This window comes from Pollicipes pollicipes, unplaced genomic scaffold (assembly GCF_011947565.3).
Source record: "Pollicipes pollicipes isolate AB1234 unplaced genomic scaffold, Ppol_2.1 Scaffold_2555;HRSCAF=2994_pilon_pilon_pilon, whole genome shotgun sequence".
Classification (NCBI taxonomy): domain Eukaryota; kingdom Metazoa; phylum Arthropoda; class Thecostraca; order Pollicipedomorpha; family Pollicipedidae; genus Pollicipes; species Pollicipes pollicipes.
The window spans coordinates 15,803,360-15,830,076 of record NW_023596136.1 but is presented as its reverse complement, the minus strand read 5'-3'; the positions used below and the strand labels follow the sequence as shown (position 1 = coordinate 15,830,076).

Here is a 26,717-nt window from a genome sequence, read left to right as displayed (position 1 = left end):
ACTGGCCCTGACAATGAGGCAACACATGATCGAGATCAAAACGACGCGTCATCTTTAGTCAGCACCGTGAGCAAAGTCCCGCAAACTTCCCCTGACTACGCTCTCCGAGGAACTTGCCCATCCCAACGCTTTGCTCACCGGCCTCTGGCAGCTGGGCGCGCCGGAGGCGGCTCAGGCGGCCTTCGCGCCCGCCGCCGAATGGCACCAGGAAGAACTCGTACGCTGCGCCCGGCCGTAGCCCCGTCAGTACGTAGCTGTCGGCACCGCCGTTCAGCACGGTGACCTTCTGCACGGCGGGGGCGGCCGATGTCGCCTCGCCATCGGCCGCCGGACGGCGGATGTAGCAGATGTAGAAGCCGTCAACCGGACGCCGGTCCGACGTCTGCCGAGGCGGATGTGGGCGGAGAGCAACGGGTGGTGATGCGGCGAGAAGTCTCGTGGGACGGGCGAGTGAATCTGGTCTTTTGAAGGAGCGGCGTGGTGGAATGAGCACCAGAGAACCGAGTTCGCGTGGCCACAACGGCGCCGCGGCCTAAATCATTTCCAAGAGAGCCTCCTTAAGCCTTGCTCGCCTTCGGGAGAAATGATTGAGCGCAAATTATCGCGCTCACGAGGCGAAGTCCTGGAAGTCTATTTCAGATTCGTTCCGAGCCATGGAGAGCGCTGTCTTCAGCAGAGTTCAAATGCTCCAGATATAGCTGCCTCCTCTCACCTTCCACGACAGACGAACGGAAGTGCCGTCCAACAACCGGACCTCCTCCAAGTGGACAAGGTCGTCGGTCGGGCCGCTGCGGCCACTCGCCGACCCGGGCGGGACCTTGACCCGGCCCGTGTGGAGCAGCACGCGGCCCGAGAAGGAGCCGGCGGCGCTGGCGGCGGCGCACACCCACCAGCCCAGGTCGGCCGACGTTACGGGCGAGATGTACAGGTCATTCTGCACCGAGGTGGTGATCCTGCCCCGCTCCTGAGGATTACATAACAGAGGTCACGGGACAGAGCTGTAGATCGGTTTGCACAGAGGCGGCAGCCATTCCCCCTATCCAGCCTCGCTTCGGGGCAGATGGCGGAAGTTCTGGACATATACGGAACTGCGGCACCTGATACATATGCTGTCAGAGTTCACATTCAAGGCGTGGGTATCTGCAATGAAATCGGGGTCTGGACCGCCTCAGCTTTGATCGAGCCTCATCTACGGTCCAGGCTATTGGTGCGTTCGAGTCTTAAGAGTTCATACCCGGCGCCAGTATAATTCAGAGACCTAACCGAGGCGGATTAGGGAGTGACCTGGAGCTGGAATGCTTGTTTTATAATATCTACAATAATAGCTGCACGTTAAGCGAATTGTTCAAGACATGTTTGTTTCCACTTACCGCCCTTCATACCAATTTTGCCCACGGCTACTGTCTGGCTAGTGTTAGTGAGTGACCTTATTGCCATTCACATGAGTATCTCACCGCTATTCTATCAGGCCAGTTCAGCGATCGGAGAATTTGAATGACTTTGTTGGTTCTTTTTTATCATGTTGAGTTACATTTTTGCGTAGATCCTGTACATTCTTGCTACAATACCGTCTGATGGTAAAACAAAATGTATGCCCCGACATGAAAGGAGATAAATCGAATGATTGCGACCAGACCTCGAGCGGTTCTGTCGCAGCACTACACGGAGCACAAACCATTCAGCATTCCCGCCCAGCGAAAAGTCTGATTGTGAAATTGTCCAAAGAACTGGATCGGCACATCTTGGGTGACCAGCATGCGCAGTAAGCCCTGCTTGGCAACTGCTGCCAGCACAATCATGGAACTATTCAAAATCAGCTTCTTTAAAAAAACAAGCAATGAAAGTTGCGAGACATCCTGCTGTTTCCCCGATAGCATGCTTCCCAGCTTACCTATATCCCTGCTCTGAGCAATTCTAATGCCGTCACTGTGAAGGCAAACCTGAACTGCCACATAGTATAAGGCTACATCCCTGCACTGAGACACTCCATTCCCGTCACTGTAAAGGCAAACCCGAACAGAGTCTAAGGCTGCATCCCTGCTCTGAGCCACTCCAGTGCCGTCACTGTAAAGGCAAACCTGACCTGCCACATAGTCTAAGGCTATTTCCCTGCTCTGGGCCATTCTAGTGCCGTCACTGTAGAGGCAAACCTGAACAGAATCTAAGCAGCCTGGCATGTCCTCTCGTCCGTCCGACTGACCTGATCCGCCAGCAGCGGGTCAAACTGGGCCTCCTTCCACCAGACGGCGCGCGGCGCGGGCTGACCCCTGACCTGGCACTTGAGCGCCACCTGGGAGCCCAGCGTGACGGCCGCTCGCCGCGGCATGTCCACGCTGGGGGCCACTGGGGGAGGGGGGGGGACTAGTGATGGTGACGTCACGGACCAGAGCCAAGAGTCACGGCTTGTCCGAGCTGGGGGACACTACGGGGAGGGGGGGGGGGGTGGAGGGGCAGGTGATGGTGACATCACGGGCGAGAGCCAAGGGTCAAGGCATGTCCACGCTGGGGGCCACAGGGGGCCGGCGCTCGTGACATCACGGCCCAAGGCCTAAGGGTCATGGCGTGGTCCCAGAGCAGATGGTCTGTAGTCACGAGTCATTGAACGGCCACGGCAGCTAGTTTGTAGCCACGAGTCATCGAACGGTCACGGCGCAGACAATGAGTGTCTCGGGTCACGGGACAGTGCTTTGGTAATCGCTAAGTGATTGAGGTAGAGCACCAAAACTTCAAACGTCAGGGAGCTCACTGGAACCTGACGGCCCGGCTGCTCGAGCTTACCTTGGACCTCGACCGTGACGGCGGCGGACACCCTACCCGCCTCATTCTCCGCCTCGCAGCTGTACTGGCCGGCGTCCGAGGACCGCAGGCCGTCTATCCGCATGCTGTTGTCCTGGCAACCACCCGGCGGTGACGTTACAGTGCGCAGTTCTCAGGGGAAACAGCGACGTCGTGCTTCGCAGCATGCTGGTACTGTGCGAATAGAGGCTCCTGACACTCGCGAGATGAAATTTCACTTCTTAGTTGGGAAGAATGGCTGTCCCCATGAAGCCGTAAGGCGCTATTTGAGCGATTTGCTAACAATATGAGAAGCATACGCGTGTAAACTAGAACATCATGTCATATCATTTGTATGCTGCATTGAGCGAGAACCATAATCAAGCGGCTCCACTGCGTGCACGCGGCTTGGGACCGCAACACTCCCAAACTACCACTAGGCGACAACCCACTACCCCGATCCCGGAGGCAGACACTCCGCCCGGTCTCACGGAGGCGGACAGGACACTCTGCCCTCTCTCGCGAAGGCAGACGGGACACTCAGCCCGCTCTCACGGAGGCGTAGAGGACACTCCGCCCGCTCTCGCGAAGGCAGACGGGACACTCAGCCCGCTCTCACGGAGGCGTACAGGACACTCTGCCCTCTCTCGCGGAAGCGGGCAGGACACTCTGCCCCCTCTCGCGGAAGCGGGCAGGACACTCTGCCCTCTCTCACGGAAGCGGACAGGACATTCTGCTCTCTCTCGCGGAAGCGGGCAGGACACTCTGCCCTCTCTCACGGAGGTGGACAGGGCACTCTGCCCTCTCCCACGGAGGCGGACAAGGCACTCCGCCCGCTCTCATGGAGGCGGATGGGACACTCTAGCCTCTCTTACGGAGGCGGACAAGGCACTCCGCCCGCTCTCATGGAGGCGGATAGGACACTCTAGCCTCTCTTACGGAGGCGGACAAGGCACTCCGCCCGCTCTCATGGAGGCAGATAGGACACTCTAGCCTCTCTCACGGAGGCGGACAAGGCACTCCGCCCGCTCTCACGGAGGCGGACGAGACATTGCCCTCTCTCGCGGAAGCGGACCGGACACTCTGCCCTCTTTCACGGAGGCGGATGGGACACTCTGTCCCTTCTCGCGGAAGCGGACAGGACACTTTGGCCTCTCTCACGGAGGCGACACGGGGGTACACTCGCGCCGCCGCATCAGCCTACCTCGGTGTAGTGGAGCCGGCCGACCGGCAGCGGTCCGTCCGTGCGGCGCCAGTGCACGCGGGGTCGCGGCGAACCCCCCACCCGGCACGGCAGCAGGAGCGAGCCGCCGGCCAGGCCCCGGCCCGGCGATGGACGCAGCACGAAGAACGGCCGCACTGCGGGCCAGGCAGGACAGCGCGGATCAGAGACCTGGCGGCGCCGGTCATAGGTCGGTCGGTGCCGGTCAGAGGTCGGTCGGCACCGGTCAGAGCCCGGGCGGTGCCGGTCAGAGGCCGGACTTGACGGACAGGCTGCTAGGAGCGGATAGGGGTGAAAGGAGCCGGTGTCTCAGAGTGGCCATCCAACCAGTGGATGCATTGCATGTAGGCTCCGGCGTCCCTTCCGTCGTCACTTGGCGACATAAGCAGAACAGGAGCGCGCTGGAGTCGGGCTGGAACTGTCCGGCGGCGGACTGACACCAGGCGGCTTCACGTCTGCTGACAGCTGCGCCCTCCTCTGTTTCCCGCCCCGTCGGCGGCCGGTCCCGCTGTCCGGCGGCGGGAATGGCGCCCGTGACGTCACACTTAGACAGTCGCTGAGTTGGGAAGAGAACTCTTCAATCGCCCAGTGGCCAATCCGACGGAGTATTCTGATCTTCAGTTAGCGTCCCGACGCCTCAACACCCCGCCGTGTGCCCGGCAATGAAAACCTCCGGCAGCCAGCCAGAGCAGCACTCGGGCTTCATTCAACAACGGCGTGCAGAGCCATGGAGCGAATCCGGTTTTGGATGGAACGGTTTATGAATCAAGCAAACAGTCTACCTGGGTGTAAACTGTTAGCCGCTTTGAGACAATAGAGGCTGCATGGGATGTTAAGCTTTCAAACGACGCTGCGAGTAAGCGTTTCGACGACACGCTTATGCAAACATTCCCCGCAAGGTTTGACTGAGGCTTTCTTATGGCTGTAGCTTTTCTATTTGATAATCATCATTTTGATAGTGCTGGACAATTATCCTTGATGGCTATTGCATACTGAATGAGAGTTTGCTAGAAATATGTGATGAAATAAGGATGAAAAAAGTGATGTCGGCGAATCATGTCGCTTATAATAACAAAGGGCAGCTTGCACGCGACTTGTTTTACAATGTCCTGTGCTGCAATTTTTACGTTGGCTATTTACCGAAAAATAATGAACCTTTGAGATATGCGAGTTAGACAGACTCAGTTCTACCCATGCTATGATTAGACCTTTGGGTAAGTGAGGTTCGTTACATGATGTAACGCAGCTACGAGGAGTACCAAATTTCCTGGTGACTCACGAGCTTCCCGACCTCCCCAAGTCTGACTTAACAAGTTTGCCCTTCAATGTTCTGGGCTTCGCATCCAACGGACACGTTCGACGCTGGACCCACGACGTTCGAACGCAGCCAGCTGACCATCTGACCCAGGCGGAGCGCGTTCGGTGCGTCACCGGGTGGCGAGTGCACGCTCTTCCTCACGTGTCGCGCGACGCAGCACGTACCGAGGACGACCAGCTTGGCGGGCCGGGAGCGGCGCACTCCCAGGACGTTGGACGCCTGACAGACGTACCGGCCGTCGTCTGACGGTCGGACGTCCGAGATGACCAGATTCGACCGCTCCGTCCGCACCCTGCGGTGACATCACGGAGACGTCACCGAGGTCAGCGAGCGGGCGGCTTGCGGCGGCAGCTGGCGACAGGTCACGGACAGGGGTATAGGTGGGGTCAGGATAAGTTGGGGTGGTCTCCGATAACGCAGGAGTATAAAGTGTTGCCTGTCTCTGGGGTGGCTGTGGTACACCTGGAGGGGATGGGTTTACAATGTGCAAAACGGATTCAGGACTGCATTTAGAGTTTCTATCAACTGGTAGCCATGGTGTTCGCACCAAAACTGTTCGAATTACGACATATCATCCGGGCCGCTGGCGCCCGCATTGATTAGCAGGGACACCGGACCAGTGGCGTTAAGTTGCAGTTTTGAAACTTTGGCCCGTTGTCAGGAGGTCAATGAAATCAAACAGCATTGGCCATTTCAATGGACGTCAGCAATCCGCGCAGCGATAGAAGCAACCATACTGTCTGCTAGCAATTTTTAAGTTGACGATAAATTGTTTTAACTAGAGATACGAAAGGTGCAGGCACTACCCTGTCGTGGTATCGATACAAATACAATGTCATACACGTGCTCGTTATAACAGCTCAATCAGCTTTGGTCGTCACCAAGACGGCGAGTCATGCAGCGGCCGAGAGACACCAGGCACGCCGCTCACACTTCGGCACCTGTTTCCCATGGGCAGCTGCAGCGAGTCACCATCTTTCAGCCAGACTGTGGTGACCTTTGGATGACCTCGCGGTGGGTCACATCTCAGCGTGACGTCGTCGCCTTGGACAGCTTTCACATCCCTTGGAGATTGGCGAAATTCGTCCCGCAAAGCTGAAACAGAGCCTCAGCATTATCTAATACTAACAAAACACCGATATATTCACGATGTATTTCGTGGCCTCAGTTATTCGACTCAATACCATTGATAATAAAACCAAAATTTTTAGACGTTTAGCAAAGTACATTACACTTATGAACACGTGCTAGCATATTTAAGCAAGGTTAAGAAAGGTAAATGCATTTTGGTAAAAAACCAATGGCATGACACCACTTAGCAAATGTGGCTAAAGGGTGCCATGCCATGAATTAATACCTAGCTTGAGGAGACGATTGATCATTATGGCGTGCATAGGACAGCGAGCAGTGTCTTCCACTTCTTCAACAAAGCTTCATTAAGGCCACCATAGCCGAGTTCATATCCGCTGCAAACGACATCTCCAGATTATCTGGAATTTGGTTAAGGCTCGCACTCCGCAATACATTGCGTCATAAGCCGCAGAGCGCGAATCCAATGCCCATGCAAGACTAGGCAGCTAGAGCCGGGCCTCGGCCGCCCGCTGAACACGCGCCGAGTAGTTAATTAGCTCATGATTATATGGACTCTGCGTAATGGGAGTACCATTGTCTACTCACAGCGCTCCGACCAGTTTAATTAAACCTGTCCGGCAGTATTCGAGGTCCTGGTGATATTGCGACTGCTTCCATTGTTTTCTTCGTTCTGCCCATCACTGCGCATCACGCGGCGGCTGCTCTTAGCGGCGTCCTTCAAACCCGTCGAAATCGCGCCTCGCATCGGAGTACGGCTCGCCCAACGGCGATAGCGGGCCGGCCGGCTTTGACGAGGCCAGCGCGGCGCCGGCGCCGCTCTATCTGGAGGATGAGCAGCGTCGCCCGGCCGGGCCTTTACGGAGCAATTTCCGGCGGCACCGTGACCTGGGCGGGCTCGTAAACCGCGCTCGTGCCGCTTTACCAGCTCTGGTCGGGTGTCGGGCGGAGATTTACATGTCTGAAGGGCGCGGGCCACGCTGCGATCGGCCGCCTGACCTCCAAGGCACGCCTGGGCATCGTTCGAGCGATGGGCTGTTTTCGGACGCCGACACGCGGGATGGCGTCGTAGAATGAACGGGCATAGATGCTCACAGATGTTGCGGCCGATAACGACCAGATGTCGCTCTCATCTTTTCCGTGTAGCTTTTTTAAAATGTCTGGCAGATAGGGCTAAACGCAGATCTGCGGGCATCATATAAGCGGCTGTCGTTTCAGACTGGCCCTTGCTGCGGCCAGACACGAGATCGAAGTCTCCGAATATCTGGGGCAGCTGTAGCCCACTGTACGCGTGAGGCCTGAGGCAGATCCGAGGATTGTATTGCGCTATGACTACTACATACATGCGTTCCTGGAAGGGTGGGCAGCCATAACAAGCGTGCGGGGTAATATCCGGGGTGGATACTGGCTGACGTCACGCCATGCTAAAAGTGGCATGTAATGAACATGGCAGCAAGGTGGCATGTGATGGGCATAACAACAAAGTGGCATGTGATGAGGATGGCAACCGAGCTGCCAGGACATTCTCTACAGAACAATGAATGCCTGGAATCTGGTCCCGGGCGGCGCGCGGAAACCCTCCCGGGAACTCTTGCCTTTTCAGATGAATGGTTGTTTCTAATTCGGATATGAGATTGTACTCACTCGGCGACAGATATGTATTTGAAAGTGGCGATAAGGTTATATATAGACTAAGCCAAGGATCTTCCGACGGGACACATGTCTACCTTTACAAATATTAAAGCTAGACTTAAACTATAAAGATACAAAATGTTCTAAAGCTCTAAAATGACTCTTTTAGAACTCAGTACAAAAGTCATTAATATCGCACGGTGCAAGCTTGTGTCACTCGTGCTTCTGTGATAAATCACACGGTTGTCTCAATTACCCGGGCTAAGCTATTCGCTTTCCGGAATATTACGCTGGAACGCATGTTCTGCTCCACTTAATTGCTTCCTTTGAATAAATATCACGAAAATCATTGCTGGAAAATCTAGCTTTGCAAGCTCTTATAAACAAGAACTTACCTCAGTAAAATGCTGAAAAGTCTAACTAACTATCTCACAAGTCAGAGTTCAATGCTTCAGAGAAGGCAAAACCAACACAACTGCAATTTGCCAACTTACCCCCCCGGACCAAAAGTTGCAGCGTTTCTCTCCTTGCCCCACCGTGTCTGCCTTCCTCCCGCCAGATACTGCGTCTCGAGCCTGGTCGGATACCGCTCTCTCTCTCTCTCTCTCTCTCTCTCTCTCTCTCTCTCTCTCTCTCTCTCTCTCTCTCTCTCTCTCTCTCTCTCTCTCTCTCTCTCTCCTCTTCTCTCTCTCTCTCTCTCTCTCTCTCTCTCTCTCTCTCTCTCTCTCTCTCTTCTCTTCTCTCTCTCTCTCTCTCTCTCTCTCTCTCTCTCTCTCTCTCTCTTCTCTTCTCTCTCTCTCTCTCTCTCTCTCTCTCTCTCTCTCTCTTCTCTCTCTCTCTCTCTCTCTCTCTCTCTCTCTCTCTCCTCTCTCTCTCTCTCTCTCTCTCTCTCTCTCTCTCTCTCTCTCTCTCTCTCTCTCTCTCTCTCTCTCTCTCTCTCTCTCTCCTCTCTCTCTCTCTCTCTCTCTCCTCTCTCTCTTCTCTCTCTCTCCTCTCTCTCTCTCTCTCTCTCTCTCTCTCTCCTCTCTCTCTCTCTCTCTCTCTCTCTCTCTCTCTCCTCTCTCTCCTCTCTCTCTCTCTCTCTCTCTCTCTCTCTCTCTCTCTCTCTCTCTCTCTCTCTCTCTCTCTCTCTCTCTCTCTCTCTCTCTCTCTCTCTCTCTCCTCTCTCTCTCTCTCTTCTCTCTCTCTCTCTCTCTTCTCTATCTCTCTCTCTCTCTCTTCTCTCTCTCTCTCTCTCTCTCTCTCTCTCTCTCTCTCTCTCTCTCTCTCTCTCTCTCTCTCTCTTTCTCGAGCACATTTCGTCTCGTCTAACGCGGCACAGCGGGCGGGGAGGGGGTCATAAATGCTGCAAGTCGCCATGAGCTCCCGTAGAAGTAATGCCCGGTGTCACACTTCGTCATTTCCGGCGACTCCTCTCAACCCAACGCTCCCACAGCAAGATACCACCACTAACTCGTCGCAAATGGCGCGGCGTCAGTCGGTCTCGCCGCGGCGCGTCTCAAACGCCTCAGTAACTGCGGCGCACGGCGCTGACGGCTGCTGTCGGCCGACCTCGTCCTGCCGCTTTGCATGGCTGACTTCTAATCTCGACTGCATGGCAAGTGGTCACCTTAGGCACGTGACTAGCGTGCCAATGTCACCGGCCAGCGAAACGGCTAAATTGTAGCTGGATAAATGGCGGCAGAAGTCGGGGCGATTCACTGTCAAAATGACGTCATGCAGAGCGGCAAATATGACGATGGCCAAGCATGGAGGTGCCCGCTACCGACGGGAAATTGGGTGACTCACGCCGTCAAAAAGGTTGAGCAGATGGCGAAATGAGGCGTGTCGTGTCACAGCTGAACACGATTTTGGAACCGATGTCGCTAGGGCATGTTTAGGTTGCCCCCTATCGATAAGTTTTGAACGCTCCTTATTTAACTAGGTGCTTCCGGCTACACATGATAGATAATACGTCAAGTCTCCTAAGGTGATCCGGTGTATCATAGACCTTGCTCTCAGAATTTTGTCTTGTTCCTGCTTGGGAAATGGGCCTCCAGACCTCAGGCCGATACGAAGCCGACTGTTCGGTGTTCGCGGTCTCTGGCCGAAGTCGAGGAACGCTCGGTCTCAGCAGTTCATATAGGTGCAAAATATCATCTCACCGCCGCTAGTACTGCTCCGATTCGGGGTCGCTTGCCGCCACAGGGGCCCTGTTTGGCGCTGTTGCCCCTAACTGACAAGCGAGCCCTTCGTTATGTCAAGGACCTTGAGCATTGCAAATCGCGGATCCCGGCCACGTTTCTGTTTGGGGAAGTGGGTCTCCAGGGCTCAGATGGACATGGAGCCGACTGCTCGGTGTTCGTGGTCTCTGACCGACTTGAGGACTCGCAATGTCTCAGTGTTCCTCAATCGGTGCAAGAGAATCTCCGACTAATATTCAGGTCACAACCTTATGGGCCGCGGTTCTTTATGTGACCTACAGCCAGTCCTTTGGGCTCTTATGCCCTCCAACCTTTGATCGTCGGTTGCGGTGGGCCGCCCGAGCCTCTCTCGGGGCCTCAACGAACACTTCCATCGGTCGGCTCGAAGCTCTTGCAAGCATAGGGCCCCCTGTTAGGCGCTGTGGGCCCCTGACAGAGACAAGGCTCCCAACCAGTGTAAATCACTGACCCCGGCTTTATAGCTGATTGAGAAGTGGGTCCTCAGGCTCATATCGACACGTAGCCGGCTGTGTGGTACGATGCTACCTGACCGATATATAGGCCCATACAGACTCAGAGATTCCCCGACAGGCGCAAAGGACCCTCTGATCGTTGTTTGAGAGCCATTCTTCGCAGAGCTAGGCCTCTGAATAAGACTCCGACCAGCCTTTTATGTCTTTAGACCCTCTAATCGCGCCCTTGATCGTCGGGCCCGGCGGGCCCTCTAGGCTCTTCGGGCCTCCTCGAGCACTGCCTCTGGCCAGCTCTGGCCCCTTGACAATACAGGGCCCGTGTTGGGTGCTGTGGGGCCCCGAGAAATGCAGTCGTTGGCTCCACCCTTGTCCCTGCTCGGGAAATGGGCCCTTAGGTTTATGCCGCTACAGAGCCGACTTGCGTTACTGGTGGTGTTTGGCCTAAATATAGGCCCCCATCGCCTCAGCGGGCCCCTGATCAGCACGTAGGGCCCTCTGGCTAGCATTAGAGTGCCCGGCCGTGCGGGCCGGGCCCCTGAATGGGACCCCAGCTGGCCTTTCGGGCTCTTAATGGTAGGTTCCGAGCGATATTTCGGGCCTTTCGGGACTCAAGGGGAAGGGGCACGTGCCCCTGTGTTCCCCCTGCCCGCGCTTCTGTCAGCAGCCACCGTCATGCGGTTAGTACCCCCTGCCCGCGCTTCTGTCAGCAGCCCACTGTCAGCAGTCACTGTCAGCAGCCACTGTCAGCAGCCTTTGTCAGCAGCCACTGACAGCAGCCTCTGTTGGCAGCCACTGTCAGCAGCCACTGTCCAGCGTGACGTGGCCATCGGACCGCCGGGCGTGCACGCGGGGAAAAGAAATAGCACCACGGGGCAGCCTGCTGTCATGATATAATCCGACGAATGAAAGTCTCATCCTATACCGATGGCGTAGACCAAGGTCAAGGACTAGGCCAGGAGTTAAAATGCGATGGCACAGTCCGAGGTCAAGGAATAGGTCAGGATCTCAAATCCTATGCCGTGCTCCGAGGTCAAGGACTAGGTCAGGAGCCCAAAGCCGTGGTCAGGCGCGGTCCGAGGTCAAGGACTACGTCAGAAGTTCACGTAAGACGGCGCAGTACGAGATCTAGGGACCGCAGCATCCCACCGGTAAAAGGTTAGCCCGCTACGTTTCATAACAAATATGGAATTCCAAATCTCCCCTCCCCATCCCTCCCGGCAGCCCATTTGTCGCTACCACCCACCATCTCGCCGAAAGGTCCACGAACACGCCTGCGAATGCGCGTACGATGCAACATCCACGGGTAACGCTGCTTAGAGGAAAGACTCGCCCGGCCCCGTGTGCCTTACCTGCTCAGGCCGGCGGACATGGTGTACTTCCCCAGAGTGCTGAAAGTCTGTCCGCTTTGTACATTGTGACACAACCTAGGATGATGCAGTTCATACCCAGTTCGCTGGCAGTGACGCAACTAGGAATACGTTATTCAGGAGGGAGCTCAGGTCAAAGAGGACATCCAGCCAAAGGAACTCCTCTTTGTCGCTTAGGGGCTCTAATTTTATTCTGGAGAATTTTTCGGCTCTGGGAATTCGTTTTCATATGTTGTTATCACCCCGTGCGTTTTAAACTGCCTTAAAATAAGAGGTCTTCTGCCCAGAGGCTTATCACCTCCAAGAGGATGGGGCTTGGCACAGGTAAAAAAGTGCCTTTCCTGTCACCGACGTAATTTGGAATCATCTGTATTGCCACCTGGATTAAAATCCTTCATAAACCCTTGCAATATGTCTACACATGCAAACAAGCCACAAAAAGCAAAGACAAATTAAATTCAATGCAGCATAACTGACAAACATCTTTGTTTCGGGAGTCCATTTGCATTAAAATTGCATTTGCTGGCCATCAAACACTGAATGATGGCTGAGACAAACCTAACAGAATTATCAGATGAAAGTATATTTAACATGACCAGTCTAAAGGCACGTAGTTTGCTGTTTGGTTGGGGGGATGGGGGGAGGGGGGAGGTTGAGGCGGTATCGCGCCTCCCAACCAGAGAAGCAGTTTTCTGTTTTTAGTCATCATTTTTATCCATTATTTTTCAGTCATCCTAATGTCGGGACTCAGCCTTTAAAAACTATTTTCAAGAAACTACACCCCTGCTGCCAGCTGATAAAACTTGCGGTAAATCTGGGGAGAAAACTGTTTTAAGGGCTAAGGAAGGCTCCACCATCTGCTCTTTCTGCAACTTCCTTCCCTCTCCATCCCCCAGCCATTCGCATTTTGCAAAACTGCATCCCTGTGACCCTATATTTACCGATGGCATGGTTCTACATGCACCTGAAACAATATCGCTTTTGGTTTCGTGACGTGATCGCACAATCAGCTGAAAGCGTTGGCGACTTTCATTATCTTCGCATAACCATTGACGGTGCAGAACTCGCACTTCCTGACATGAACCCAACTATTTAGTGCAAAACCCAAACAACATTGGTGTCAACAGATGCCATCGATAATTTTTAACACATCTAGTGCATAAACGACATTTGGGTTTATATGCATTCTGATGACAACTAAAATGTTTAGTTCACACCTGTCCACCGACCAGTGCTCTAAGTCTGAGGTGCAACGGCCATTGTGGCAGGCCTACACCAGGGATTCTCGGCCTCTTACCTCAAAGCCGCTGTTTCTTTCAGAAGCAGGAAGCCCCGGATAAATCCCTGACATGCGTCGCTCAATGCCTCTGAAGGTACTGCTCAGGTATCCATAAACGACAATCCTAAATCGGCAGGGCTTTTTGACGTTATCGTCTTAAACACTGACGATTAGCTACGTCCTTCTAGCCAGTCAGCTTCTCACATGAACACAACCAACAGCAGCCAACAGCCTTGCTTTGAACCCAACGCGTTACCGCATGGCGAGCAATCAAGCTTCTCTGTCTCAAATGGTGCGACGCTTTAAACGCTGCGCAGCAAACTGATCACGTTCGTCGCAAGGTGCTGTGGCCAGCCGCGATTCTTACGACCAGTAATAGGCCTAGTTATTTGGTGTTTTATACTGCCAAGTGTGCGAAGTGAATCTTGGCTGAAAAATCTGTGAAACACACTGATCTGAGGGACATTGGAAAAACACAGTGTTACCACTAATCTATGACGTCAGCACTGATATAATATAGTTTGCGGTATGTTTCTCTCGCTTGCTAAAAACTGTCCTGATTAAAGCTACTATATTTATCAGCATCTGATGGCTCAACCTGCTCATACGGCGGAATGTCAACGTTTCGAGGTGTGGTCACGCTGCAAGTGCTAGCGAGTACAGACCAATACTAAGCTTTTGAGTTTCGTCGAGCTCGGATAATTTGTTGTAATATGGACTTGTCTCTTGAAGTTTGTTTTCATTTTCGCAATTTTGTCACCAAATGGCTCGCAAAAGTGTCAGTTTTGTCGGTGATCACATCCGGTAAATCAGAAGTTTTTCACCCTGGGGCTTGGCCTCAAAAGCCCTCTCTCTGGCTTGACTACGCCATTGCTCGCTGGTCTCTGCTTAAGCAGTGCATCTTGCATTCCATTCTTGTAATCGGGTTTCGTGCATTAACGTGACGGCGACAATTACAGTACAACTCTTGAATATCATTTTGTGTCGTACCGAGTAGGTGTTTTATCCTTCGGGCATGCAGATAGAGAAGTATCGTTCCCTTTAACTGAGCCGAGTTTTCATATTTATGAAACTTATTCCAGTCAAACGCCTGCTCATATGGCTCAGACCTTGACCAAAGGTGGAGCTACAGCCACCAGTACCAAAGGCTTCCTAGGGGACCTCGCCTGGCACACTTATTCAGCACGCATAGCCCCGGTAAACCTGCAGCCGTAGCAGCCGTAGTAGCAGCAGGCTTTCACACTAGATTGTTCGTGCCAGAATAGCACCCTGGCATGTCGACAAGAGTACATTGCCTGGCCGGTTAGAGAAAGTTGTGATATTTACCGTCGGGTTATAGCCGAGAAGTTCAGAAAATCCTGCTTTGCTTTTATGGTGAAATCAGCGTCGAAAACCGATATCGAGACTTTTCAATGGTTTCGGTGCCGACAACGTTTTCAAGACATGGTGCCGGTTACATTCTTAGACCAAGAGATACAGCTAAGCCACTAACGAAATGAGTTCGTGATCAATCCGAAAATACGTCTGCCTTTCATTTGTGTTTCAAGAGCAAAGCACACTGCAGTTGCGTGTGGGTCGTTCCCTTCAGAAACAGACTCCTGTGTCTGTGTGCATTATTTTACCGATGTAAAGCTGCAGGGGTCTGATTCACTGGTGGATGGGAGGGGCTGGGGCGGGATATTCAAATTAAACGCAGAATATTTACGACGATCGTTAAATCGTCATGGGCTCAGATGTTATTGTCGGACGAGCCATACCTTGAAGCTTTTCCAGCAGGTTTCATCCAAGGAACGTTTCGTAACCAACGCCCTGCGCAGCCTAGCCCCTTTTGCACAGCCCCGCATGTGCAGCCGGACGGCAAATGCTGACCTCGGCCGATGCTGCCGATGCCGGCGGCCGGGTGGTTTAGTGGGCACATATATCAGCATTGTTTACGACTACAGCAGGGCGATGTCATGTACTCTAATGTCTTCGGTTGTGAGACCGCGCCGTGCCTCCAGCGCCGCTGCTGCACACAACGGCTGATGTTCGGCCGTCCCCCAAGCGCCGCAACTGCACACAACGGCTGATGTTCGGCCGTCACCCAAGCGCCGGTGCTGCACACAACGGCTGATGTTCAGTCGTCCCTCAAGCGCCGCAACTGCACACAACGGCTGATGTTCGGCCGTCACCCAAGCGCCGCAACTGCACACAACGGCTGATGTTCGGCCGTCCCTTAAGCGCCGCAACTGCACACAACGGCTGATGTTCGGCCGTCACCCAAGCGCCGGTGCTGCACACAACGGCTGATGTTCAGCCGTCCCTCAAGCGCCGCTGCTGTACACAACGGCTGATGTTTGGCCGTCCCCCAAGCGCCGCGGCCGCGCACAACGGCTGATGTTCGGCCGTCCCTCAAGCGCCGCTGCTGCACACAACGGCTGATGTTCGGCCGTCCCTCAAGCGCCGCAGCCGCGCACAACGGCTGATGTTCGGCCGTCCCTCAAGCGCCGCTGCTGCACACAACGGCTGATGTTCAGCCGTCCCCTAAGCCGCACACAACGGCTGATGTTCGAGGGCAGTGCTCCGCGCTCGTGGACTATTGTGGACTCGAGACTATATTGTCTCGCAGACTGATTGGTTATAATGATGGATGCGGCTCGATCATTTGTTGCGGTTTTTGCTGGCCTATGAATGCTTTTGGTGAGGGTTTCACTTATGAATTTATGGGATGACATTCCAAGCAATCTGGGACACCGAGCCAATCTTGCCACTCATCATATAACGCTAGACAAAGTAAAGGAAACAAACGAAGGTCTGGAAAAGGTGTGAAAGATCTGAAGGAGGGGCCGTGGTCAGACAACCCGTACAGAAAAGGTCGGATGTTTACACCGACAGTGTGAAGCCAGTGATGTCGTGTCATTACAGTTTGTAATTGGCACATCAAGCCTAAGCTGTCTCGCGCTTGTTAGGCACAGTTAATTAAGCCCATATTCGAGAGGATTGTATAATATGGAAGGCAGTTACACGGGTCTGGTGATGTCAAACTTTGAACACGAGCGAAGACGTGCGGAGCAGACGCCACGAAGAGCACCACGCTAACAGAGATTTGATGTACAGGCTCCAGAGACGGAAAACACTAATGCATAGACTGACCCGCAGTACATCAGAAGCACTGCGGCGTAGCATCGACGGACAAAAAGCTGCTCTGACGTTCACTTGTTTGGTGCTTTGGTCAAAAACGGCAGCATGAATTGCTTTTTTTCGTCATGTGGATGCTGGCAGAGATTTAAGCACATGCTGTGATAGTCTGACAGATGTGTGACACACCCCGCATTAGCTGCGTTTTAGGCGCACTTAGCTGCGTTCTTTGAGCCTTGTGCGGACTTTATTCTAGTTGGGTGCTACGGATTAGTAACACGGAGCAGCCTTACAGGCAGGTAAATTCTTTAACTGGTGAATCAGTGACGGTTAAGGTTATTTCATTCATCACACCTCCGACCAAGGGATGTGCGATCGCTCGTGACAGCCGGATGGTATGGCCACGCATTGTCCGTCCATGTCCGTAACGTCCTGTCCGTTATGTCCTGTCCGTTACCTCCTGGCCGTGTCGACAGTTCAGGCGGTTAGAGCGTCTGCCGTCTGATTCGCCCACCCGTGGAGGGGTGGGTTTGAGTTTTTTTTAGGAATTCACTGTTTTTTTCTTGACTGTAATGGCCTGGGGCTGGTTGCGGCGGCTGCGCTAACTGTAAGGTGACGTCAGGGCGCAGGACGAACCGTGCCCAGCGTTGCGGCACATTTAGTCCTCGTCACAAACTTGTGCCGTTGACCCGGAGTTGCACGAAGGGGTGGCGGGGTCAGAGCTCACACAGCAAGCACTGGCTGCTTAGCGTGGTCACTGATCTCAGAATTACATGCAATGAAAACTCAAAATCCATCGTAAAAAAAGTGAACTAGACCTAAAAAAATCAAACTACGCTTCAAAAACGCTATTTAAAAAATCAAATTTTACCTTGAAAATTCAAGCTAGATATCCAAAATTTTCATAAATCAAACTCCTAAGCCCTTGAAAAAGCATAATCCATGCACAGTCGAAAAACAGACCACAGAGCCATCATACATTTTCAGCACGCGTCAAAACCACCTGCCGCAGCACTGACCTGCAACGGCGAGCGTGGCGTTATGGCTGGCGGCCGAGCCGGCCGCGCTGTCCGCCCGGCACCGGTACACGCCGGCGTCACGCTCGCGCACCGCCAGGAAGAAGAGGCTGCCGGGCGCCAGCACGAGCCGGTCGGGCCGGCCGGCGGCCAGGGGGCGGCCGTCGCGCAGCCAGCTGACCAGCGGCGCCGGCCGGCCGGCCGCCCGACAGTTGAGCGTCAGCGGCTGACCGCGCCCCACCACCGCGCTCACCGGCTGCTCCACGATCACGGGCGCCGACCAGCCGGCTGCGGCACAGGGGGCACACGGCGGTCAGAGACGGGTTCCCGCGATGACCCGACCAGCCAGCTGCGGCACAGAAGAAATACGGCGGTCAGATACGGTCTCCTGAGGGGACCCGACCAGCCGGCTGCGGCACAGGGAGACACACGGCGGTCAGAGACGAGCTCCTGTCGGGACCCGACCAACCAGCTGCGGCACAGGGAGACACACGGCGGTCAGATACGGTCTCCTGAGGGGACCCGACCAACCAGCTGCGGCACAGGGAGACACACGGCGGTCAGAGACGGGCTCCTGTCGGGACCCGACCAACCAGCTGCGGCACAGGGAGACACACGGCGGTCAGAGACGGGCTCCTGAGGGGACCCGACCAACCAGCTGCGGCACAGGGAGACACACGGCGGTCAGATGCGGTCTCCTGAGGGGACCCGACCAGCCGGCTGCGGCACAGGGAGACACACGGCGGTCGGAGACGAGCTCCTGTGGGGACCCGACCAGCCGGCTGCGGCACAGGGAGACACACGGCGGTCAGAGACGGGCTCCTGTCGGGACCCGACCAGCCGGCTGCGGCACAGGGAGACACACGGCGGTCAGAGACGGGCTCCTGTGGGGACCCGACCAGCCGGCTGCGGCACAGGGAGACACACGGCGGTCAGAGACGGGCTCCTGTCGGGACCCGACCAGCCGGCTGCGGCACAGGGAGACACACGGCGGTCAGAGACGGGCTCCTGTCGGGACCCGACCAGCCGGCTGCGGCACAGGGAGACACACGGCGGTCAGAGACGGGCTCCTGTCGGGACCCGACCAGCCGGCTGCGGCACAGGGAGACACACGGCGGTCAGAGACGGGCTCCTGTCGGGACCCGACCAACCAGCTGCGGCACAGGGAGACACACGGCGGTCAGAGACGGGCTCCTGTCGGGACCCGACCAACCAGCTGCGGCACAGGGAGACACACGGCGGTCAGAGACGGGCTCCTGTGGGGACCCGACCAACCAGCTGCGGCACAGGGAGACACACGGCGGTCAGAGACGGGCTCCTGTGGGGACCCGACCAACCAGCTGCGGCACAGGGAGACACACGGCGGTCAGAGACGGGCTCCTGTCGGGACCCGACCAACCAGCTGCGGCACAGGGAGACACACGGCGGTCAGAGACGGGCTCCTGTGGGGACCCGACCAGCCGGCTGCGGCACAGGGAGACACACGGCGGTCGGAGACGAGCTCCTGTGGGGACCCGACCAGCCGGCTGCGGCACAGAAGACATACGGCGGTCAGATACGGTCTCCTGTGGGGACCCGACCAACCAGCTGCGGCACAGGGAGACACACGGCGGTCAGAGACGGGCTCCTGTGGGGACCCGACCAGCCGGCTGCGGCACAGGGAGACACACGGCGGTCAGAGACGGGCTCCTGTGGGGACCCGACCAGCCGGCTGCGGCACAGGGAGACACACGGCGGTCAGAGACGGGCTCCTGAGGGGACCCGACCAACCAGCTGCGGCACAGAAGACATACGGCGGTCAGATACGGTCTCCTGTGGGGACCCGACCAACCAGCTGCGGCACAGGGAGACACACGGCGGTCAGAGACGGGCTCCTGTCGGGACCTGGCCAGCCGGCTGCGGCACAGGGAGACACACGGCGGTCAGAGACAGGCTCCTGTGGGGACCCGACCAGCCGGCTGCGGCACAGGGAGACACACGGCGGTCAGAGACGGGCTCCTGTGGGGACCCGACCAGCCGGCTGCGGCACAGGGAGACACACGGCGGTCAGAGACAGGCTCCTGTGGGGACCCGACCAGCCGGCTGCGGCACAGAAGACATACGGCGGTCAGAGACGGGCTCCTGTCGGGACCTGGCCAGCCGGCTGCGGCACAGGGGAACACCGGCGGTCAGAGACGGGCTCTTGTGGGGACCCGACCAGCCGGCTGCGGCACAGGGGAACACCGGCGGTCAGAGACGGGCTCCTGTGGGGACCCGACCAGCCGGCGTACCAGTACAGAATGACACCAGCCAGGTTCTGCAAGCAGCGTATTGCTGTGGCAATAGGCTACAAAGAAGCTTAATCGGTCCTCCATATCGCCAAGGCATTGGGTGTCTTTCCAGTCACACAGAGTTCCAGAGGCGGCTGATGTGATCAGAAAGGGCCTAAAGGCCCAAGATACCGGCTTTCAGCATCGGCGTTGGCAAGAAATGACCAGTTGCTCGCGATATACCAGAAGCAGTTGTTTGAAAGCGTAGAAAGAAAGCCTTCTTTGAATAAGAGTTCGATACGTCAACTTCGGATGATCATCAGAAGGAAGCAAGGTCGGAAGCCATCAACTTCGCCACCACAACGCCACCAACAGACCTATAACACACTAACACCTATACTATAACACCGACTACTCAGTATGACAATGCATGGAAGAGTTGCCTGTGCCTGCGACAGCTCTGTGCGGTGATCATCATATCACGGTCCTCCCTGTCGTTCGCGCAGCGCCAACAGAGCTATCCTGCCGTGCCGGACGCGGCGATACTGAGCCATCCTGCCGTGCTGGACCTGGCGATATTTTCGGGTGACACGCGAGCCTTTCATCGGCTGACAAAACAAAAAAGGGGCAAACCACCTAGGCATCCTGCTTTGTTCTTGGCGGCGGTTACGTCCCGCGGCACAATTCGTGTCCGTCCATATCGTGACCGAATAAATGGAGCGAGCGGTTGTGCTGTTGAGCACGCCCACCGTATTGATAAAACAGCGCCAGCTCTGAAGCCGCGACGCTCGTCACGGCAAGACGACGATGAAACAAAACCGGGCGCCACGCCGCAACGGCTCCCGAGCCGCGCGGCCCGGGATACCCCCCCCCCCCCGTGTTGGCAGTCGGCATCTCCCCCGCCGGCGGGAAGTGTTGCCCGCGGACGTGACCGGACGGGCAGCCGATTGGGCCGGTGGCGCTGATTGGGTCACCGGCCGTGACTGCGGCCGACCCGGCCGGCCGGACAAGATCGAAATCAGTCGGACACGGGCCGACGCGGTACGGCCAGGATCATCGAAGTCGCGGAGGGCGCGCGGGTGCTGAGTAAAGCCACTCTGTGGAGTGATCTGGCAGCCAGTGCAGAGCGATCTGGGAGCTAGTGGAAAGCAGCAGTTCGTGCATTTCGCAGTCCAATATGTTGTGAATGCAACGCAAGCTCAACACCGGCTGCATCTACAGCGCAAGGGCCGAAACGTAGCTGAACGTCAGCTTTCGCATCATGATATAACAAAATGAAACTCATTATGCCGCGCGCCTGCATTTCTCCTCCGACTTATCCACTTCGTCTCCAACCCACCGCTACCTTCTGCCGCCGGCGGCCGCGGAAGAGCCTCTCTGCTGTGACGCGTCGCAGGAGAGGCCGGCCTGAGGGCCCGGACGAGCGTCGGCGCCGAGCGGAGATTGAGGGACGGCGCGCCGGACGACACGCCGGTCCATAGAGCGACGCGGCTGATCTGATTCACCTTTTGCGGACCACCGGCTGCTGATTGGGCGGCCAGGGACTGCCGCCGGCGCGGCGTCTCTGGGGGAGCGCCGCCCGGCTTCCGCGGAGTCCGTGTGGAGAAGCTTCGTGCCGGCCGACGGATAGTCTCCGGCCATAGAGAGCCGACAAAGCTTGCGCTTCTTCGCTCGGGACCAATCAAGGTTATCTAAGTTGTTCAATAGAAAATTTAGAAGATTACATGACGAGTAACAAAGCTGAAACGATACAGCCCGCTTACTGATATGCCTACATTCAATTTACTGATGTTCGTATCTATATTGAGCGTTCAGCTAGTGATAGATGACATTGATGGTCAGACTGTCCTCTCTGAGCCGAAAGGCACACACACACACACACACACACACACACACACACACACACACACACACACACACACACACACACACACACACACACACACACACACACACACACACACACACACACACACACACACACACACACACACACACACACACACACACACACACACACACACACACACACACACACACACACACACACACACACACACACACACACGCACACACACACACACGCACACACACACACACACACACACACACACACACACACACACACACATGTATATGTATATATATATGTATATATATATATACATATATATATATATATATATATATATATATATATATATATATAAAGCCGTGTCCGCCCGGACTCAACCTAATACATAGCTGATGCGGCTGAGGGCTCAGCGACCAGCGCTCTGCTTCCCTTCCCCTCCTCTCTCGGTCTGCGCTCCAGCAAGCGCCGGCTCTTCATCGCCGGCAGAAACAGCTGGACCCGGCTAATCCCTCTAATGTGATTCGGAAATAATTGTGGCGGATCGCGGCGCTGCGCCCCGTCGCCATAACGCTGCGCGGACCGAGGGCGAGACGCCGCGTGGCGTGCGGAATTTACGGCGTTTCTGGCGCCCCCCTCCGTCTGGATCCGGTGTGTGACGATAACAGAGCGTAAACAACGCGTTATAGGAGCACAGCCGAGCATATGTCTCGGAGATTAAGGGCGTGAAGTGCGACTTCAATGATAAAATGGTATCGGGATATTGAACACATAAATCTCCCGGGAATTGAAAGTCTTTCCATGCAAGAAAATGTGCGGCTGTTTCTGGGTTGATCCGAGAAGAAAGAGCCGTGGCACCGCCTTGGGTGTTCAAGATTGGATGGATGTTGCCCGAAGGCACCTCGTCAGGGTAATACACTATTGATGGATAGAAATTGTGGTTGCCTTTGCGCACGTGGTGGTAGACATGTTAGCCAGTTCCTTGCTGTGTAAAGAAACCAGCTTCCTTGTTATGAAAGACAGCATGCTTGTTTACAGCAGTAAATCACAGCGGCTCCAACTGAATATATCAAATGTACATAGTTTTTGTTTATGCCATGTTATCCAGTGATTGATCACAATCTATCCTTCTAAGCTATATGAGATGCATCTGTGATTGAGCATGCATAAAGCTAAGACATGCCCAATTTTCATCGTGCCTTCGTCTTCCTCCTTGCCTGCCGCTCATTCTTGACGCTACCTTTTTCTGCAATGCTTTGTATTCAGCATGGTTTATGTGGAAGCCTGTTATTTTAACGTGGGAAGCCCCTCCTCAGGTTGCCGTTCACTCTGAAGGAGGCTTATAATGGAATGCAGTTGCTTCGGTGAGCTATTTATCAGACAGAGAGCTCCGCAAAGCATGTTCAGAACATCGCGTGCAGATGAAGAGCTCATTGACTGAGATGGAAAGAAAGCCAGGATCCCTAGGTACCGGAATGAATAAATGGCGGCAACTTTTGCAAACTATCCAACTCAAACTGTTCAAAATGCATTGTCAAAAAATGCCATGTCTTCATAGCATTTGAAGCCATGCAACCATTAAACGTGGTATGCCAGCGGTTGCAAGTCGTAATTCAGAGCCAGCTGTAACCTACATCTCACAGCCAAAGTTATGGGCTCGCTCTGAGCTGGCTACTGGTGGCAGCATGTGCCCCAGCCCGGATAAATCGGGAATTTCACGGGTTAAATCGGAACCGCGACACAGGCGTTACATTGAACTTCATCCCACCATCCTACGACAGCGCGAAACTCACATCCTCGCCGGAAAAGCGTCCGTGCCCTCCCGCTGCAAGCTCCCTGCGCAGCGCGTTCCTCTGGTCTCCCGCTGGTCGGCGTGACCAGCGCCGGCCGACCCGGCGGGCCGGCGGATCAGCGGAGGCTGACCCGGCAGGCCGGCGGGCCAGCGCCGGCCGATCCGGCAGGCCGGCGGGCCAGAGCCGGCCGCCGCCCGTATTGACGCAGCGGATGCTGAGTAACAAAGCGCAGGGTCGAGTCGGCGCACTGAATATCGATGCAATTAGATGAGCATTGTGACGCGCCGCCTGACCAGCGTCCCGGGTAGAAGGGAACGGGCAGAGCTGACGAGGAGAACGGGTAGGGGCTGTCAGGGACCGTGGGTCCACAGAATGCTGACCACTCGGTCCGTGGCTTACTTGGGGCCTACCATTCTCAATTGTGCGCGATATGTTGGGATGTTCATGAGATAATCCTGAAATATGGCATGGCGGACATGAGTTCTTGCATGTGGCAAAACGTTTTCACATCACTGTACAGAGATCACAATGGTCGATCGCAGCATGTTTTCGTCTACAGGTCTTACGAGGAGTGCTCATTTGTACAGCATGTATTTGTTTATATCCGCTAAGTTCGCTTTGTGGCTGTCAAATCAACAGCTCGTGTGGTAGCACCTTTTTGGAGTGCCATTTTTTTGAAAACATCTTTCCAGCTTGTCAGAAGGAAGTTGAAGTAAACCTAGGCCTAGCTTTGTCTTGCTCTAACCTGGTCGTACCAGTGGATGGCCGGGTTAATGTGAGCCGTTTATGTTAATTTTTAGCAGTGAACAAAGGCGATCTACCCACGTTTTCTAATGCGATCACAGCCTTACGTTTAGAAGCCCTAATAGGGGTCCGTCCTTCTTACCCATTCCTTCCTGCTTAATGGCCAGAGAGGAGTCAGGGCAACGTGTTTCTGGTCGGGCATGACGTTCCCCAGTGCTAAGATACATGATATGGAGATAACTATCGCGGTCTCGACACTATGGCAGCCCCTGGGTGTGAAACATCAACTCTAAAAGGCAATGCTACCAGCTGTGACGAAGTTATACAGGCCGCTGCACCACGTACGTGTGTACCTGTGAAGAACATTATGTGTGCTTAGACAGAAACGTCTCCTGACTTGTCCATCTCATATCGACGTGGCATCATGACTATGCCATCCCGGGTTGCCACTGAAATGCGGAGCTAGACACACGGGACACCCAGAACTATCGGCCTGCCGTGCCACCGTGTCCTCAGATGGAAGCGCAGGAACTAGACATACGGGACACCCGGAACTATTGGCATGCCGTGCCACCGTATCCTCAGATGGAAGCGCAGAGAAATTTGACATGGCATAACCAGCTCCTATAATCCGCATGTGCAAAGCCGCCAGGGTGCAGGTCTCCGTCACTATTTCCGCGAGCCGTTGTTCCGTCTAGCGTGAGACGTTTGCGCGCATCATATCTTGCCACTGCCAGTGCAGCCAGAGATGTTGCGTGTTCCGGTCTGCTCTAGTCACCGTGCCAATCTCTGAGTCGCCCTCGCCGCTGTGGCTTGTTTCTTCCCTGTTTCTTCCCTCGTGCTCGAATCTTTCCGTCTGGCGGGGTAATTCTCAAATATCGCGACTACAACTTCTCGGCCCCTCTCTAAAATAGAAGCGAAACGAGCAGCTTCCCTCTCCACAATCCTTACCATTAGTCTTATTGTTCTTATTTCAGCCGGCCATTCTCACGTTGTCAGGCGTCTCGCATTCGCCTATTATAAGTCAGTTTACGCTCCAGCAAATATAAACTGCTGGAACATGGGACCCACTGTGCACATTTGGAGCACAAGGTGAACGTGCTTTCAAAAGTGAATCCTGTGGAAAGCGTTGGTCGACAAGAGTTGGCACAGTTGCTGGTGTTTTAAACAAGACTGCATCGCTTAAACTTGGGTTTAAATCCTCCCCACCGCTACCGAGACATTCATCGGAGCTAATCGAAGCCAATGAGCTGGTATAGCAACCCAGCTGAATCGCTAGTCTGTCAAGTCAGACCACTGGGTGAGAATGCAGTCTACTTCTCGGATACCTTAGCTTCAAGTAGTTTACTCATTCCTTCTGGCCTATAAGAATTTGCTGAGAGCATATATTTGAGAGAATTTATCCATCTTCTATCTGTTAGATGAAAAGCTGGTGCTGGTGCGTGTGTGCGCTGTGTTCTGGCACAAGTGCTGCGTCTAGCCGCTCTCCGAGTTGTGCGGACTGGGTCCAGAGGCAGCAAGTATCAAGCCATAGAGCGGCTAGAAATGAGAGTGAGCTCAACGTGGTTGTCCGATCGAGCTCCGCAACCCGGAATCTTGCAAAACTCCCCCAACGCAACACCACGCAACAAGACGGTTGGGGAAACAGTTCTTTTGTCGACACATGTTGAGGTCTTTCTCAAAACTACTCATTCTGCGTCAAGCAAACGCTGTTTATGCGTGTGCGTCGTTCGACCAACTCATAGTCAACCTCAACTCAGCCTTTTTGGATGCTGGTAACACCGGAAATCAACAGTGATCTACTGAAATGCTAGCTCAACGATATTCCTCAGCGATTCATCTCAGTAAATAGCGTCAGACTGACGCCAGATATGACTGGGTGTCCTGGCCGGGCGGGATGATATATTGGATGCTGGATTCTCACAGCATGTGACCGAGCATGCGGCCAAGGCACTTGCCACCCTTCAATATTTGGTGTCCACCTGAGGCCGCGACCTGCAAACATTCCTGTCCAGACGCGACCAGACTCCTGGTTTTCCGTCCTGGACACCGATTGCTTTGGCATAACTCACCAACGCGACTCGAACTCAATGCTTGCTTGTGTCGTGTTCCGTTGGATGGTTCAAATGAAAGTATTCATTCGTTCTCCAATAGGATTCTTACGATCAAATGTGTTGCCTTAGAATGCAGTGACATGTAGCAGTTCATGAGTCTTATAGGCCACTCACTGTCTGCTGAGCATGTTTCCAAGCATCATTGCAGCCTGCAGGTGGTGAAACATCCGGAGGATTATGTGTGTGTGGGGGGGGGGGGGAGGGGGTGTTCAGCCGTTGTTCAACTAGACCAAAATAGCGCATTCTCGTTTCATTGAACGGTTTGTGAGCCAGAAAATAACGCACGTCGGACGCTGTTCATGCATTGCAGAATCAGTCCGGTGAACATCATTGCAGGAGCCGCATCTGCTGATAAAATCTGTTTCTGCCTCGACGGTGATTAAAGCACCCCATCCGTCTTCCATCTTGGCAATAACATGGTGTGTTGTGGACATGTGTCTTCCAAACGCGTGCGTTAGAAATCACAAGACCAGACGTTCCATCTAATGCAATCA

At 54.8% G+C, this 26,717-nt stretch overlaps 1 protein-coding gene across 1 annotated transcript; it reads right to left on the bottom strand.

Annotated features, from left to right (window-relative positions):
* Positions 1 to 58: 58 nt before the first annotated feature.
* Positions 59 to 17,543, bottom strand: LOC119098493 (roundabout homolog 3). The gene is made up of 8 exons (XM_037221426.1): positions 17,475 to 17,543; positions 6,257 to 6,410; positions 5,480 to 5,607; positions 3,980 to 4,134; positions 2,779 to 2,890; positions 2,201 to 2,343; positions 713 to 964; positions 59 to 382 (listed from the first exon to the last, which is right to left on the bottom strand). Exons 2-8 carry the CDS (start codon positions 6,265 to 6,267, stop codon positions 59 to 61), a joined length of 1,125 nt encoding a protein of 374 aa, XP_037077321.1. The 5' UTR covers positions 6,268 to 6,410; positions 17,475 to 17,543.
* Between the last annotated feature and the right edge of the window lie 9,174 nt (positions 17,544 to 26,717).